Below are 15,475 nucleotides of genomic sequence, written 5' to 3' on the forward strand. Positions count from 1 at the left end.
GAGGGCCCAAGAGCCGGGGTGCCCCTTGACAAAAACCCGAACCAACCAACCCCCCAGGCCGCAAGCCCACGGCGCGCCTGCCGAGGCGGCTGGAGCGCTCTGCTCGCCACGCGCCTCGTGCAGCCGCACGCCCGCGCCCCAGCCCCGCGCCTCGCAGGCGGAAACCGGCCCCGCGCCCGGTGAATCGCGACCGGAGCCCAAATCCCGACAGCTGCTCACGCGCGAAGCTGCGCGGCGAGGGGCGGCGAGCCCCAAGAGCACTACGCTGCTTAAGTTAATTAGTTTTTAATAATTAAACATACACGAAGAAAACCGAAACCGTTCGGCGGTGCCTGGAGCTGGCGGGAAAGCGCGCTGGCCCGGCCCGGCCCGGCCGCACACCGCCGGCGGGGGCCTCCCCGCGCTCCCCTCAGCCGGCTCCCAGGCTCGTCACCCCGGCGCCCGGGAGGGTCCCGGGGCGCCTCTCCCGCCGCCCGGGGTGACCAAAGCCAAGCGCGGAGAGAAACCCGGCGGAGAGGTGCTACCGCTGCCCCGCCCCGCCCCGGAGAAGCGACCCCGCGGACCCCCCTGCTGCGGCAGACCCCGGCGGGGAGAGGCGGCCCGGGCCCCCCACGGCCAGCGGCCGCCCCGAACCGCCGCCGCCGCCGCCGCCACCGGGTAGGCGGGTGCAGCGCGGCGGCCCGGCCCGCCCCTCGCCGGCGGGGAGGCGGAGCCGGGCGGGTCTCCGCGGCCCGGCCGCTTCCTGGTCACCTGAGGGGGAGGCAGGAGCCCGCTGAGGCGGCGGCGGCGGTGGTGGTGGGGGGTCCGGCGGCTCCCGGTCAGGCTGCCGCCATGGCCTCGCTCTTCAAGAAGAAGACGGTGGACGGTGAGTGGGGCGCGGGGCCGCCGGCGCCCGGCGGAGGGCCCCGCCGCCCCTCCCGCAGCCCGGGGGCGGCTGGCTGCCGCCAGCTCTCGTACGGTCCCGGGCGCGGAGCTGGCCCCGGCCTGGGCTCGGGGGGAGCGGGAGCCCGGGGGTGGTGGCGGCGCCTGCGGGGCGGCGGCCTCGGGCTCTGTGTCCTGGCGGAGCGGGAACTCGCAGCGAGAGGAGGAGGCCACAGCCCGCCCGGGGTGACTCACCGGCGGCGCTCGGGCCAGGCGGGGCGGCGGGGAGAGTCCCCGGGCCGGCTCCCTGGGACAGCGAGGCGGGGGGGGGGGGGGGGGGAGAGATTCCCGGGGCATCGGGCCCTGCGGGGCGGCCGGGCCGGGGCGAGGTGTGGGAGCCGGGCCCCAGTGATCCCGGTGTGTGGGTGATGGAGGAGGGGGAGGAACGTCTCTCGTTGGCAGCGAGGGGACAAAACAGGCCGGCGAAGAGTTGCTGGAGCCGAGAAGGAGCCGGGAGGCGAGCGGTGCCGGTCTGCGGGAGCCGGCTTTCTGCGGCGGGGAGAAGGCGGCCGAGCACGGCCGCAGGCTCCGGGAGCCGCTGCCCGGCTGCGCAGAGCAGCTGCCGAGCCGCCACCGCTTGCTTGGCTTTGTACGCGGGTTTTAAAACAAGTTGGTCTTGATGTTTTTGTAGTCGGTCTGTCAACAAAACGCTTAAACTTACACAGAAGTAACGGTCTCCAAAGTAAAGCCGAAAAAGATCGCTTACCTGGCAGCAGTCCTGTGGGCAACGGTCAGGCCTCCAAATCGGTGTGCCCCAGGCGTGGCGGTGGGGCAGAGGCTGGCTGGGGGTTGGCGAGCCCCAGAGCTGGCTGTCTGGCATGTTGGGTGCCCTGTGTCAAATCAGGTGTGTCCTCGTTTGAAAATGGCTCGCCAAAAATGACGCTGTGCGTCAACCAATTGTGTGTCACCAACGGAGAATACGTACGTTTCCCACTTGTCTCTTCCCATTTTTGGTGCAACACCTGAAAGGGGAGGAAGGGGGAGATGGCACTGAGCTTCTCCCATGACCAAGGCAGGATCGTAGGAGCCGGATCAAGCCCTACTGGGTGTCTCTTGTCCAACCTGTTTTAAGGAATGGAGGTGCTTCCTCCTTACCCTGGTGTGCGAGGCAGTGGCCTGACACACGGGAGTGGCTATCAGCAAAAGGCTGTCTCAGGAATGCCCCGTCTTCTGTCTGCTGGAGTAAAGAATTTGCGTCAGTTATCACAGAGAAACAAGAACCAAGGTCTCATCTTGGCCTTCACTTGCAAAAACAAATGAAAGGGCCTGTAACTGCAGATAGTTGTTTTCGGTTTATTGCTATCCTTAGTTTGAGCTTGTGAGATCAGAAACAACAGAAATAAGCATCGTGCTCACCCTTATTGTCTCCTGACAAGTACAGTTCTTGTTTCTTATCATCTTGAAGTTCTTATTTCTCAAGCTTTCTACATGAAGGGATTTTTTTTTTAATAGTTATTGTAGTTAGACAACAATCTTGTGTGTAGCTATTAAGGTTTTTCTTTCATTTTCGCAAGTGCAGCTGTGCAAGTAATATACGTTTATCTACCTTCAAAATTACTTGCCTGTAGCATTGTTTTCAGTATAATTTTCACTGCTGCTTTGCTGGTGTGAAGAATGCAGTGTTATATTCCATGTCATCTTTCAGCTCTTCATTATTGTCCATTGAAAAATCTACATCTCCTGAAGATGCTTTTTGTGTAGTTCTTGGAGCAGTAGTAGCACTATAAAAACAGGTCTCTCTTTCACGGAGTTTGTTTGGAATATGTATTTATTTGGCCAAAAACAATTGGTGGGAGGGGTTAGTGTATATGCTCTCTTTAGAACGCCACTGAAGGTTTGGGTTTTTTCTGGTTCAAACCTATTAAGGCCGAAATAATTTCGGTGATGGATGTTTTACAGTATTTCTGATTGTGGAAATGAAGAACGTGAATGCTTCTTTCTTTTTGTAGAAAAATTGTCACAAGCCTTAAAAAATGAAAAGGGTGGCTGCAGTGGCTAGAATTTATCCTTCATGCCTTTATTTCTGGTAGCAACTCTGCCTGTTTGTATTGACTTTCATGTGCTTCAAACTTTGTAAGTACAATAGCAGTACCCTGCCATGTTACTTCTGTGGATCAGAAGAAAGAGCTCTAAACAAAGTTTATGTGACAGTCTGCTCCTTTTAAACTCCCACCCAAAGTTTATCTAATGTCGTGTAGACGGGTACATTAGGAGTAGATGAATCTCTTCCTAAAAGTACTAACTTACTTCCTCTATAAAGGTCAGAGGATGCTGAGTCAGATGCAGACCTCTCTACCTTTGCCCAGGTGAATCACACCTAAGCACATGCTGTAAATTCTAACGAAAGTTAATTGCAACTAGCATGATTGATGCCTATATTGTAAATAATACTTGCTTTAATAAGTGGATGTTACTGGTAAATGATTTTTAAATAGTACGGTGGACAAAACTCCTATGAAGGATGATACATTTCACCTGATAGACAGGGTTCAAGCTTCTGCTGGCTATGTCAGTTGTCAGGAAACTTAAATTCACTATAAAGGCCTCCACTTTCATATGTTAATATTCTTAAGCATCTGCTAATTGATAAAGTTCGAACACTATTGCTCTATAGTCTGACTTGAAGTTGGGCTGTGCAGATGCGGTATGTTTATGGAAGAGAGTAATCTCTGTCAAACCAGAATAAGGACAGAGAAGAGCAGGATCCAGGACTTGCATCTAGGAGTATCTTCGCTGTTTTAATGGACTTGAGAACTCCTTAACTGCTCTCAGATCTCATATATAAGGTTTCTTCAGCTGGTCTACCTGTTGCAGTTAGGCCTGACTGGTTGAAAAGCAGTGGGTTCACAGTGGATGTTGTTGCTAAGTTAGTTGAACTTGCAGAAAAGTGTGTGTACCTAACTTACTGTGTGGTTAAGGCTATTGCTAGGGTGCAAAGAAACATACTAGGTAAAATAGCCTTTTTGTTATGGGATATGGCCTATGCTGCTGAAACACAATCATGTATACATAAAATTGTATTTTGCTAATATTTCATATATTTGAAATGCTGACAGTTCATTCTGAACAAAGGGAGGCTGCCAAACACACTGCATGTCTGCAGAGTGCTTAGCAGATAAAATGTTTATGTAGTATTGAAAACTTTTCCCAGCTATAAATATTTTCTTTCCAGATATAATAAAGGAGCAAAATCGAGAGTTAAGAGGTACACAGAGGGCTATAACCAGAGATAGAGCAGCACTCGAAAAACAGGAAAAACAACTGGTAAGTAGAACAAGGAACTTTATTTTACTCTTTAAAAACAAAGGTACACCCCCAATATAACGGAGAACTTACAAAGCGCTGAAGATACAACTCAATGTATAATAATTGAACACTAAAAAAGTTGTCTTCCCCTTTTTGACTTTTCAATTATTAAAATTGTGTTGGAAAAAATATACTATCTAAAAGTGATTCTCAGCCTTTAAATAGGAAAAGCCTGAAACAATATGTTTAGATAAAATAACCACATTCATTTTTCCCTTCCATTCTTAGCATTCTCTATCCTTCAGAATGTTTTTTTCTAACAGGCTTGTAAATCAGTGGTCTTGTGGTGGAAAAGCTGAAAGAAGTGTCAGTGCTATCATATGTTACCATGATTCTTCAGTAGGAGAGTACTTGAAAAACCATAGGGTATCATGAATACCCCATAGGGTGTTATTTTCATTCATATAGAACTTCCCTAAAACTAGCTAATAATAGTAAAACTATCTGCCTAAATTAAGATCTATTTAAAACTTAGTGTGTGTGAGCTATCGAGCATTCAGTGAACGGATGCTGCACCTGTGTGGCAGTATAATTGGATAAATGGATGTGACAGATGGTGGGGTTTGATGCATGAAGACATGCTCAGACTGTGGGAAAAGCTATGCGAATCCAGCCACTCTTTCAGTAGCTATTTGGTGTTTCATGGCAGCAAGTGGCATGAGTACCAAGAGGTAGGAATAATAATAAACTAAAAGAGGTCAGAGAAATTGTTTCTGGAAGCCTTGAACATGTAAGATATAATAGGTTACTCACAGGTAAGGAGTTTTTCAGTATGAAATATTTTGACTCTGGAAATAACCTTAATTTTCATTGAATACTCAGGTTGAAGTTTTGATTACTACAGTAAATTGTTTCAGAAGTGTTGGATTTCTGAGAATAAGAAAGGAGAAGTGAAATATGTCTTTGAAAAAGTTAAAAATTGCTATTACAGTGAGAGAATCAATGGACAATAAATATTAATTTTCAGAGTTATATCAGGTGAAAAAGGACCAAGGGCTTGTCAGTCAATCTCAGAACATTTTGTTATGTACTTTCTTCAGAAAGACTTTTTTTTTTCCTTAACTATGAGGTACTACCCTGAGAAAACCTAGTTATATTAATTCAATGTATAAAAATACCTTAAAGTATACAGACAGTTCTGTTTCAGTTCAGTAACCTCATATGACTGTATGAATTTTGATTATTTTTTTCCAGAAGAACGTAACTGACTTTAATAAGCTTGCCCCAGACCTCTCAAAAGCAAATAATGTATTTCAGGTCTTTACCCAAATTCTTCTTAATTAAGAATAAAATCACCTATATATAGGGTTTGATTTCTGCGGCTGGATTATCTGCAATGATTTAGCAATGGTTGGTGTAGGTTTGCATTTTGCTTTGAAAATCAGGTTATAAATGCTACTTAAGTATTTCCTCTGGATGAGAAAAGTCCTATTTTCAAATGTTTGCTGTTAAAACTAGAGTGCAAACTAGTGTTTGCTAGTGTGCAAACTAATCCCTCCTATCCTTCGCGATACTTGAGGTATGAGAAAAGGAGATAATATTCTGGGCATGTTATAGATATTTGGTTTTGTGGTCTCTGTGAGCTACTTACAAAGAGGACAGCTTTACATATATTTCAAGCCTCTAATGTTTGAACTGTCTCATGCTCCTTATTTGCTGATCTGTACCTTCTTGGATTAAAAATAGTATGTGTGACACAGCCTTTCAGAAATTATGGATTTATAGAAAAGATCTTGTGCTGGTGCCATCTCTATAGTAAACTTAACCATGATCTTTCCTAGTAGTAAAGCTAATGCAGTAGGTCAGTTTACACTTGCTTTAAACATGACTGTTTTCATATCCTGGTGACCAGTATTTACCTTTTCAGAGCAATATATCTTCTTGTAAGTGCAGTTTTCTGGACTATCTGGACTACCAGTGTACATAAAGTGAAGCAACTGTATTCCTGTAGTAGGTATATTCTCCTGAAGAATCACAGGAGAAAGCTGGTCTTTAAAGGCTGCTTTTACTTGATGATAAAAATCAAGATGTACAACTGGAGATGTACAAAGAACTGAGATACTATGGCAAGCCCTCCTTAAAAAGGCTGAAAAGGAAAAATTAGTTGAAAGGTTTACATTACCAAGTCACAAATCAGAAGGCATACTTCAAAAAATCCCAGCTGATAAGATTATTTGTGCCAAAATTTTCCCTGGTGCCTCTGGGCTAAATAGCTTGCTATTTCTCCTTGAATTGATAGATTGGGGTTTGGGGTTTTTTTGTAAGGCAGAAGTGTCTTTCTTAAGGTTTAAGCACATGTTGTTGTAGACGAATTATACCACTTTTATTATGTGCTAAGTTAAGTCCAGCTAAATTATGTGGGCAAACAGCCTATAATTATTGCTTATCTAACTTTATCTACTTCTTCCCCAAAAAGGTTATGAGATTCTCTCGAGGCTGAAAAAGTGTTAAAAAGAACCTATGAACTCCGCATTTCTTCCATGGGTGTGATGTGGCTTGATTGCCTGTGAATGCAAGAAATCAAAGATGATTAGAGTCATGACACTAATAGTTAGCTGGCCATAATAATTTCTTCACTTCTGGGGTTTTTTCTGAAGTGTTACTCCCTATCCAGATATGGAATTTAATGTGCGCATATAAGTGAATGTGACATTATGCAGAAGTTGAAGTCTTTTGGGGAACTGTGTGCTACCATACTATAATTCAGTTTTGTTGTGTTTTTTTCTTCTCGTCAAATCATAACAGCATTGCATTTATTCTACTAAATAGCCTTGGTAGAAAAGCAAGGAAGACTATTTATATAACTTTAAATGTCTTAAAAAAATAAAAATTGAGAGGATATTTAACTTTTGGAATTTAATTATTAGTGTTAAGGTTTAATTATAGTCTTTGTTTGAATGAAAATTCTGTAGAATTAATCTTATATCTTTTTTAACAGGAACTGGAAATAAAGAAAATGGCTAAGACTGGTAACAAAGAAGCCTGTAAAGTGCTAGCAAAACAGCTTGTACAACTGCGGAAGCAGAAAAATCGAACATACGCTGTTAGCTCTAAAGTCACTTCTATGTCAACTCAAACAAAGGTCATGAACTCTCAGATGAAGATGGCAGGAGCTATGTCAACTACAGCAAAAGTAAGGCATTACAAGATATTCTTTTACATTAAAATGCAGCATAAGGTTGCAAAAGTTAAGCTGTGTTATTTTGTGTAAGATGATTGAAGGGATAAAACTTATTGCTTAATATCCGAAATGGTGTTGAGCATACAGTAGGGAAATGTAATTTGATTCATATAATGAAATTTTTGTCTAGTCAATCCAGCCAGTTAGCACCTAACAAAGCATATTTTCTTGGGCTAGACATCTGTGAAATGTTTGCGTGATAAAAAATAAACTCGAATGCCAGTGGAAGAACTCTTTTAATACATCAAAAAACCCCAAACCATGCCACTACATGTCTGGCCTGTATACCTTGTCACAAGCAGTTTTTATTGGGAAAAAGTAGGGCATGCTTCATCTAGAAATCAAGGCAGTATGTCACAGTAGCTCTATGGCTTGTGCAAAAAGTAGGTTATTGCTTTGGATCTTAAGTTCCTAAGGAAATCTAATCTGGAGTTCCCTGTCATTCTCACTCTCCATGCTCTAAGGAAACAGTATTGCATTAAGTTTTCTCACAAATCTCATCTCATGAACTCAGATTTTTCAGACTCTTATCTGAGCTAGTTGTGAACTTTCCCCTATTTCCTTGAATGGATGAATAGGGAGTTTGCTTTTGGCAAGGAGGATTGTTCAGCTTGAGGTGTAGGAAACAGAATTAGCGTGCATCATTGTAGACGAGTTGTGCTTTTATCATAGTCCAAGTTAAATCCAATTACATGCCAGTTAAACACAGTAATGCAATGCAACTTAGTGCAGAAAGTAACGACTGCTAAGGCGCTGCTGTCAGATGTCTTTTAGAAGCAGTGTGTTGGCAGATGTCAGCCCTTCAGTGATACAAAGTTGTGTCTCTGCAGCAAACTTTCCATCCTCCATGACTAACCCACAAAGGGGGAGCTCGTCTGACTGTACAAGCAATCGAGTTAAACAGCTTACTCCTTATTCGTACGACAGTGTTGCATGTGAACGAGTTGGTCTGGCTTTTTAATTATTACATGGTTGACTTGTTTTTATCTATGAGACATCTTGGATTAAATTTCTCAAAACCAAAGTGTCACTAGACTAATTATGAAGGTAAGTCAGTAGAAAAAACAAAAATATTAAAAAAATAAATTAACCAGCATCCAGAAAAGCGATATTTTTTGAAACACAGCAGGTACCTCTATGGGCTAGTTTGTGTAACATTATTGGAGAGGAAGGTGTTAAATTCTTCTGGTAATTTTTAAAGTGAGTATTTTGCCTTATCAACATGGGGATCTTAAAAAAGAAAAGTATTCAGTTGTTCATTTTGAAGATCATAAACTATTCTTAATCTCACACAACCATCAGTGAAAAATATATGGACTCAGTTGCCTCAACAAGCAAGACAAATACATGCATGCGAAGTTTTCAAAGTATTTTCTATATACTTTTTAGCATGTATGGCACTAATTTTGGACATAAGAAAGTCCAGTTAATAATTACCTGTTTCTTTTAATCATGCATCTAACCCTTATTTTCTGAAGATATATAAACTCTGTATGAGTTTAGTGGAAATATTTTTTTATTTCCATCTACAACTCTTGTGAAAGAATTCTAAAGAACCAACACCCTCTAAGTCCAGAACAACTTTTTAAATTCAAATATCATCACTATGAACACAGTCTTTGAAATTGAAGTAACATTAGAAGCATAATACATTATCACTTTAAACAAACTCAGAGATGAAGGCAGAAGAGCTTCTACAAAGCCAGTAGCAACTGTAGTAGCTTGACAGCATCCCTTTTAATTAATCAACTCTTTTATCTTCTTAAAGATGGTTAGACTTTATGTTTGAATTGCTCATGTCTATATTTAGGTTTTGGTGTCCCATGAGACATACAGTAGCTTGCTTCTTAGGAAAGAATAAAGTACTAAATACTGGTGCCTGCAAAGGCAGTGCTACATGCTCATAGTAAAACAGGTGAAGTTTTATTACACTGTCACAGAAAGATTGCTACCCATTACAAAGGTTCACCCTAAGCTAATATGTACTTCCTGAACACTTCAATATTTGCTTTTCAGAGAAAAGTAATTTTTCCATTAAATTATAACATAAAGAAACAATTGCAATTTAATGCCTGTCCTCTAGTGGTGGTTTAAATAAATGTTCCTTACTGAATAGAAAAACCTGCAGCCATTTACCTCTTTAAAGTGTATAGCCTGCAAGTTAGGTAATATTGTCCCATTCTTTTCATTTAGATCAGGCAGATTTTTCCTAATATAAGGCCAGGAGAATGGTCGTGGTGCAAGACAGACGCATACATTTAAAAGCGTATTTATTAGGGTAGTAGCTAGCAATATTTCTTACTAGGTACAGACTGTACTGTTGATCTGTTGTGTCTACAGTTCTCACAGGATGTAAAGGTACAAGGAAGGTGAAATTTGGACTGAAGCATTTTTCATTAGAAAACTCTTATTCCTTCTTAATGTATATATTGGTATTTACTAATGTCTCGTTGTGTGATTAAGGGTTTTTTCAATATTAATAGACAATGCAAGCAGTTAATAAGAAAATGGATCCACAAAAGACACTACAAACTATGCAGAATTTCCAGAAGGAAAACATGAAGATGGAAATGACTGAAGAAATGAGTAAGTTCTGCGCTGCAGGGAACGGCTAGCTACAGCCCACAGTGCTCTTGGAAGGGTAGAACCAGTCTAGAAATACTGATGCTTGAAGTTTTACTTCTACAATGAGATTGACAGCAAAAATGAAGAGCAAACAAAACAATGCATGTCTGAGCAGGGGAGCTGAGCCTTAGGCTTTTTAGTAGCTCTGGATACTAAATCTAGAATCTGTTCCTTCCCATCTTCATGCATAACAGCCATCATACTTCTAGAAACAACATACTGGAAGGGAAGAAGGTTTGAGACCAGTTCAAAATCTTGTTGGCATAACTGGTAGGGGAACTTGAAAAATTGCCCTTTCTGTAGCTGATAGTTTTGCATGTGCTTTTTCTTCTGGGGATGGACACTTAATTTAGAAATTATTGATAACACGGTGGTATGGGATGGTTTTGTCTCCTTTTTTTATTTAAGCCACAAACTTCTTGGGGGGTAGCAAGTTTCTTATTCCCAGTTGCATCTGTCCATTGTAAACTAAGTAATACCAAACTTCCTGGTGTTGCTCGCACAGTCTCCTACCTATCCTAATCCCTGCCACTGTGTTGGCCATAGTAAGTAGTATGGACTCAAACCAATGTTGTTGAGCAAGATGTGAACACCTCAACTGTGCAGAACTGTATTGTTGCAATTCAGAAATTAGCTGAGTAGTTAACAATTTAGCAACATACTTGGAGGAGGAAGAGGAAAGGGATTTTTATGAAACCGTAGAAGATGTTTTTAAGAAAAGTTAAAACCTAGTAGAGGGGGAGATAGTTCAGTTGCTGTATTTTGATGAAACTAAACATTTTTATAAAAGCAGTCATGCCTTACCCCGTTGTTGCTCTAGCTGTGCTCACAGGCTTTGCAAGGCAGAGGTAAGAAAGCCTCTCCAATATACAGGTGCTTTCTGTTAGTATCTTACACAGTAGTATTACTACTACATTCTGGGAGGATAGAAAGTACTAGGTAATTTTAGTAACCTTTTTGCTTAAAGCAGTGTGGATTTTTTTTTCTTTCTTCTAAGTTAATGATACTCTGGATGATATTTTTGATGCTTCCGATGAAGAGGAAGAAAGCCAAGACATTGTTAACCAAGTGCTTGATGAGATAGGAATTGAAATCTCTGGAAAGGTATGGCTATTTTTACCCAGTTCATGTGCTTCTTCCCCTTCATTCCCTTTTTTTAATAGTTCATTCTAGCAGCCTTTATTCTACAGTCTTATTCTAGAAGTCAGCTTGTCATAATATGTATTATTTTGACTGAAGAAAACTTCTGTATTCTTCTAGATGGCCAAAGCTCCGTCAGCTGCCAGAGGCTTACCATCTGCATCAACATCAAAAGCTGCTACCATATCAGATGAAGAGATTGAACGACAGCTCAAAGCTTTGGGAGTCGATTAGCTGGATGGCAATATGCAATCTGCCTTCTAATTATTCAGCTGCAGACAGATGTAAAAAGTGCAAATACTCTTTCAATGCAACTGATATCTAGGAAAACTCTGAAGCTTCAGAAACGACAACTTGAAGTTGGTACTGGGGGAAGGAGAAGAGGAGAATATTTTGAATCAATTTACAGGGAGAAGTACACTTGGTGTATCCATTGCATGGAGTCTTTTTGAGCACTGGACCAACCAGGGCTGTAGTTCTAATGATAGATTCATTTATACCTGATCTGAATCTGTCCTCTGAATTCAAAGTTTTCTTCTATCTCGCTTCCTGATCTATCTTTAGAATTGGCTATTCTGTGGCTGGTGGTGATGCCTCCTAGGACAGCACCTATATAATATATATCATTTTTATAAAACTATTGCTATAGAAAAACTTTTAGTCTGTCATCTTAGCACAAACGAAACTTCACCTTTGCTCTTAGTTGGAAACTATTTTCTTTTGATGAGAAATAGCCTTGAAAGTCTAGCAAAATTAGGCAGAAAGAAAAAGCATTTGATGTATTTCTTTCAAATTCCTGTAGTAACTTTGAGTTGATTAAATAATAGCTGGTTATTCTTTTTACTGAAAGGGAAGGATATAGTCCTTGTGCAGTTAATTTTACTGGAAGAGGATTTAAATTTGCTAGTGAACTTTGTTGCATGAAAGGCACTGACTGAACTCTATTGTACTGTAACATAGCTGGTTTCAACAGAATTGCTGTGCCTTTATGTATATAAATCTTGTACCTTTGTGATTTTTTTTCATAATGAGTCTTTGAAAGGTGAGTAAACTTGTACTTAAGATGGTTTCACAAGACACTATGGCGAGACCTCTGTGTACACTTGATGGGACTCTGCTGAAGTTCAGAAATGCACTTGTTCAGAAATGCAACCAGTGCACTTGCAAAAAGGACATTTGCCTGAAACAACATTTGTATATATTTTACAGTATTTCTTAATGGAAGGTAACTGTGCATAATTGTATTGTTTACTAAGATGCAATTGATCACATTGATAAGCTAAATCTAAATTTTAGTTTTGAGAATGATTTTGGATGATACTTCATAATTACTTGTCTAAACACTATAATAAAAGTGTTCTGGTTCTGTGAAGGTTTTTCTATGGTCTCTGAACTGCATCAGCATGGTTCTAGCTTTAAATGGAACGCATCAGGCTAGTGAAATAAGAACTGTTCATATTTTAAATAGATGACAAACTCTGAGAATGCAGTTCCCAGTTATGACTTCCCAGATGGTGTGAAGTTCCTCAGCCCTTAGCCTGCTGGAGATTATTTGCCCCTCAGTTGTGCTGATTTAGTGGGGCTGTTCATTGAACAGAAACAACAAGATCATCTGGGCTTTGAAAAGAGAAAAGCAAAATACCTCCCAAGAGTGAAACCAGGATAACTGTGGGGGGACAAACTTCATAAAGAGACTTTGCTGCTAGAGAAAGTGTAGCAGGAAACCATAACCTCTATGAATCTACTGTTGTCGCACCATCTGCTTTTTAGGATTGATGTCAACAGAGAGAGAAAAAACATAGGTAAGCCCTCATCTGTTTTTGGCATAGAAATGCAGGTGTTCTTTCTCTTTGAAGAAGTAATGGACAAACTATGAGTCTGTGAGGTAGTGGGTAGGAATGTGTAAGTTTATATATTGCATATATCCAATATGAGGTGAATTTTTTTTTTTTTTTACAAGTTATTTTGTAAAAATCTAATAAAAGGCTTTTTATTCCACAATGACTTTGTCCTCTGTAGGGTTAGTCTAACACATCTGTCTCTTAGTGGTCTTTCTGTGGACTTCTGTTAGCTGTGATAAATTTTCCTTTGACTGGAGCTATAAAGCAGCACAATATTTGTTGTAGTTGCTTGTGGGCCTTTGACTTAAACTCAACATTCAGTAAAGACTTGATCAAGTTTACATTCCCTTCTGTTTGTAACTGGGTGCCCAAGTACTGCTCGTAGGCATTGAAGGAGAAACCATAATGTGAAATAGTTAGGTATAAAATGTTACTGATTGATTGCATTTTGGTTGAACACCAAGGCTTATGTGCTTTCTGAATGAAGTGTGCACTTTATCCTTGTAATAGAATTACACCCAGGTTTGACAGTCATTAAGAGTTCTTTCCTCTGTCTATGGGGTTTTGGATGAACAGGAATAAAAGCATTGCTTTTTTGGTGTCAGTAAGACTGCTGAACTAGGGCTGCTGTCAATATCTATCCAATGTTTCTGTTAATAGTTACCTTTTAAGTCCTGCAGCTCTAATCTGTATAAAAATCTTTCAGTAGTAGAGTGAGAAGTGTTGTAGGTTTGCAGGTTTGCTTATATTTATTTCAATTATGGTTAGTATGTTGTAGGTGTCTAACAAAAGTGCATCTCCTACTTAGAAACAAATTCCTTTTAAATCACTTTTAGCAGACTAAAAAAAAACCCCACTCAATCCTTAAACTCCTTTATCTTTGCTGACACCTTAGTAGCAACTCAATCTGAAAGTCCTCAGTCCAAGAACAGCAATGCAATTGTACATAAGCCTAAGAATGGCTCTATTGGGGCAGCCCAAGGTCCATCTCACCCAGAATCCTACTCCACAAATGCCCATAAGCAATGCCCAGGAAAATATGTTAACAAGATAAATGTAGATGACACTTCCTCCCCTAATACTCTTCCAACCTCTAACTATTTTCAATTTGGAGCACTTCCAGAGCCATATGTAAGTTCCTCAACAGCTTTGAGTGGCCTTCTCATCTGTGAACTTCTCTATATAAATAAACTTCTGGCACCCACATTTTTTAGTAGAGGAGTTCCACAGATTTTTTCCCCACCATATTAAGAACCACCACTTTTGTTTTTTTCTTAAGCTTCTTGCCATCTTCACATGTTTGCTCCTAGTTCTTACATTAGGCAAGACGGTGAACAGCCTGGCTCCATCCAGCCTTTCAATACAGCTCATAATTCAGTAGACCTCTATAGCATTCAATGCACACACATTAAATCTAGAAAAGAGGCAGTAGCTTAAACAGCTATTCAGCTTACCTTTGACCTCAGCTTTGCCTGTATAGGGGCCTTTTCTAGGTCCTTCAGATGAGGGGAACAGAATGCTACACAGTATTTCAGAGACAGGTGAACCACAGATTTAAATGTCATCATAATGTCATTTTGTCCTAGTTTTAACACCCTACCTAAAGTCACTGGGAAAAGTAAGAGCAAGAAAAAAACCCACAAACATCTCAAAGAAAAATGGTGCAGCCCATGTTAGTCAAATGGCCAACTAAACTCTTACTGGCAGGTTTATAAAGCTACCCCTCAGAACTCTTATCTAGGGGTTTTTCCCCAATCAAGAGTGATTGATGGCAATTACCCAGGAAGTTGTTCCTACAGAAAAAGAAAAAAAAAAAGAATTGCCACTCTCTCTTAAGTCTAATGGCTGCAGTTGTAGCACATTAAGTTGATTTCATCCAGCTTTTTTTCTTTAAACAATTCTAATTTGTTTGTATTTCCATGGCAACAGCTAGATGTGTTTAAGTGGTGGCTGCTTCCTGCACTTAGCCTGTTGTCATTCTTTTGCAAGAAAATGGCGTTATGTGTCACTTTTCATTTTATTTTGCTATGCTTGTGCAATTAGCCTTCACTTGTGAGACTTTTTATAAGACTAGAAATGACAATGTTATGGTAAGTCAGCTCTTGAATTAATTATTACAGCATGCTAAAATGAATAAGCACATCGGCATGATACACAACTAAAAAAGTACAGTGTTAACCAAAACAGAACTACAAACCATTACCTGAAATACCAAATGTATGAGAATACTTTATTGGATGTGGGGGTTGGGAAGTACAGGCTTATAGCATTTCTAGGAAGCCTTTTATAATTAAGAAAATAATTTGGAATATAAATAAAATTTATATATATCGGAGAGTAGTTTCAACAAACATAACATTAGATCACATAACATGAAAGGTACACAAATGCATGCCACCACCTTCACTGAGTGCTAATCTTCTAACTATTTATCTTGCATCCTTTTGGAAAGTCATGATCT

At 40.9% G+C, this 15,475-nt stretch overlaps 1 protein-coding gene across 1 annotated transcript; it reads left to right on the forward strand.

Annotated features, from left to right (window-relative positions):
* Window positions 1–695: 695 nt before the first annotated feature.
* On the forward strand, window positions 696–12,545 carry CHMP2B (charged multivesicular body protein 2B). The gene is made up of 6 exons (XM_052794658.1): window positions 696–865; window positions 4,094–4,185; window positions 7,166–7,360; window positions 9,892–9,994; window positions 11,031–11,137; window positions 11,294–12,545. The coding sequence occupies exons 1-6, from the start codon at window positions 832–834 to the stop codon at window positions 11,405–11,407; spliced, it is 645 nt and encodes a 214-aa protein (XP_052650618.1). The 5' UTR covers window positions 696–831; the 3' UTR covers window positions 11,408–12,545.
* Window positions 12,546–15,475: the final 2,930 nt, after the last annotated feature.

Source organism: Harpia harpyja, chromosome 8 (genome assembly GCF_026419915.1).
Source record: "Harpia harpyja isolate bHarHar1 chromosome 8, bHarHar1 primary haplotype, whole genome shotgun sequence".
NCBI lineage: Eukaryota > Metazoa > Chordata > Aves > Accipitriformes > Accipitridae > Harpia > Harpia harpyja.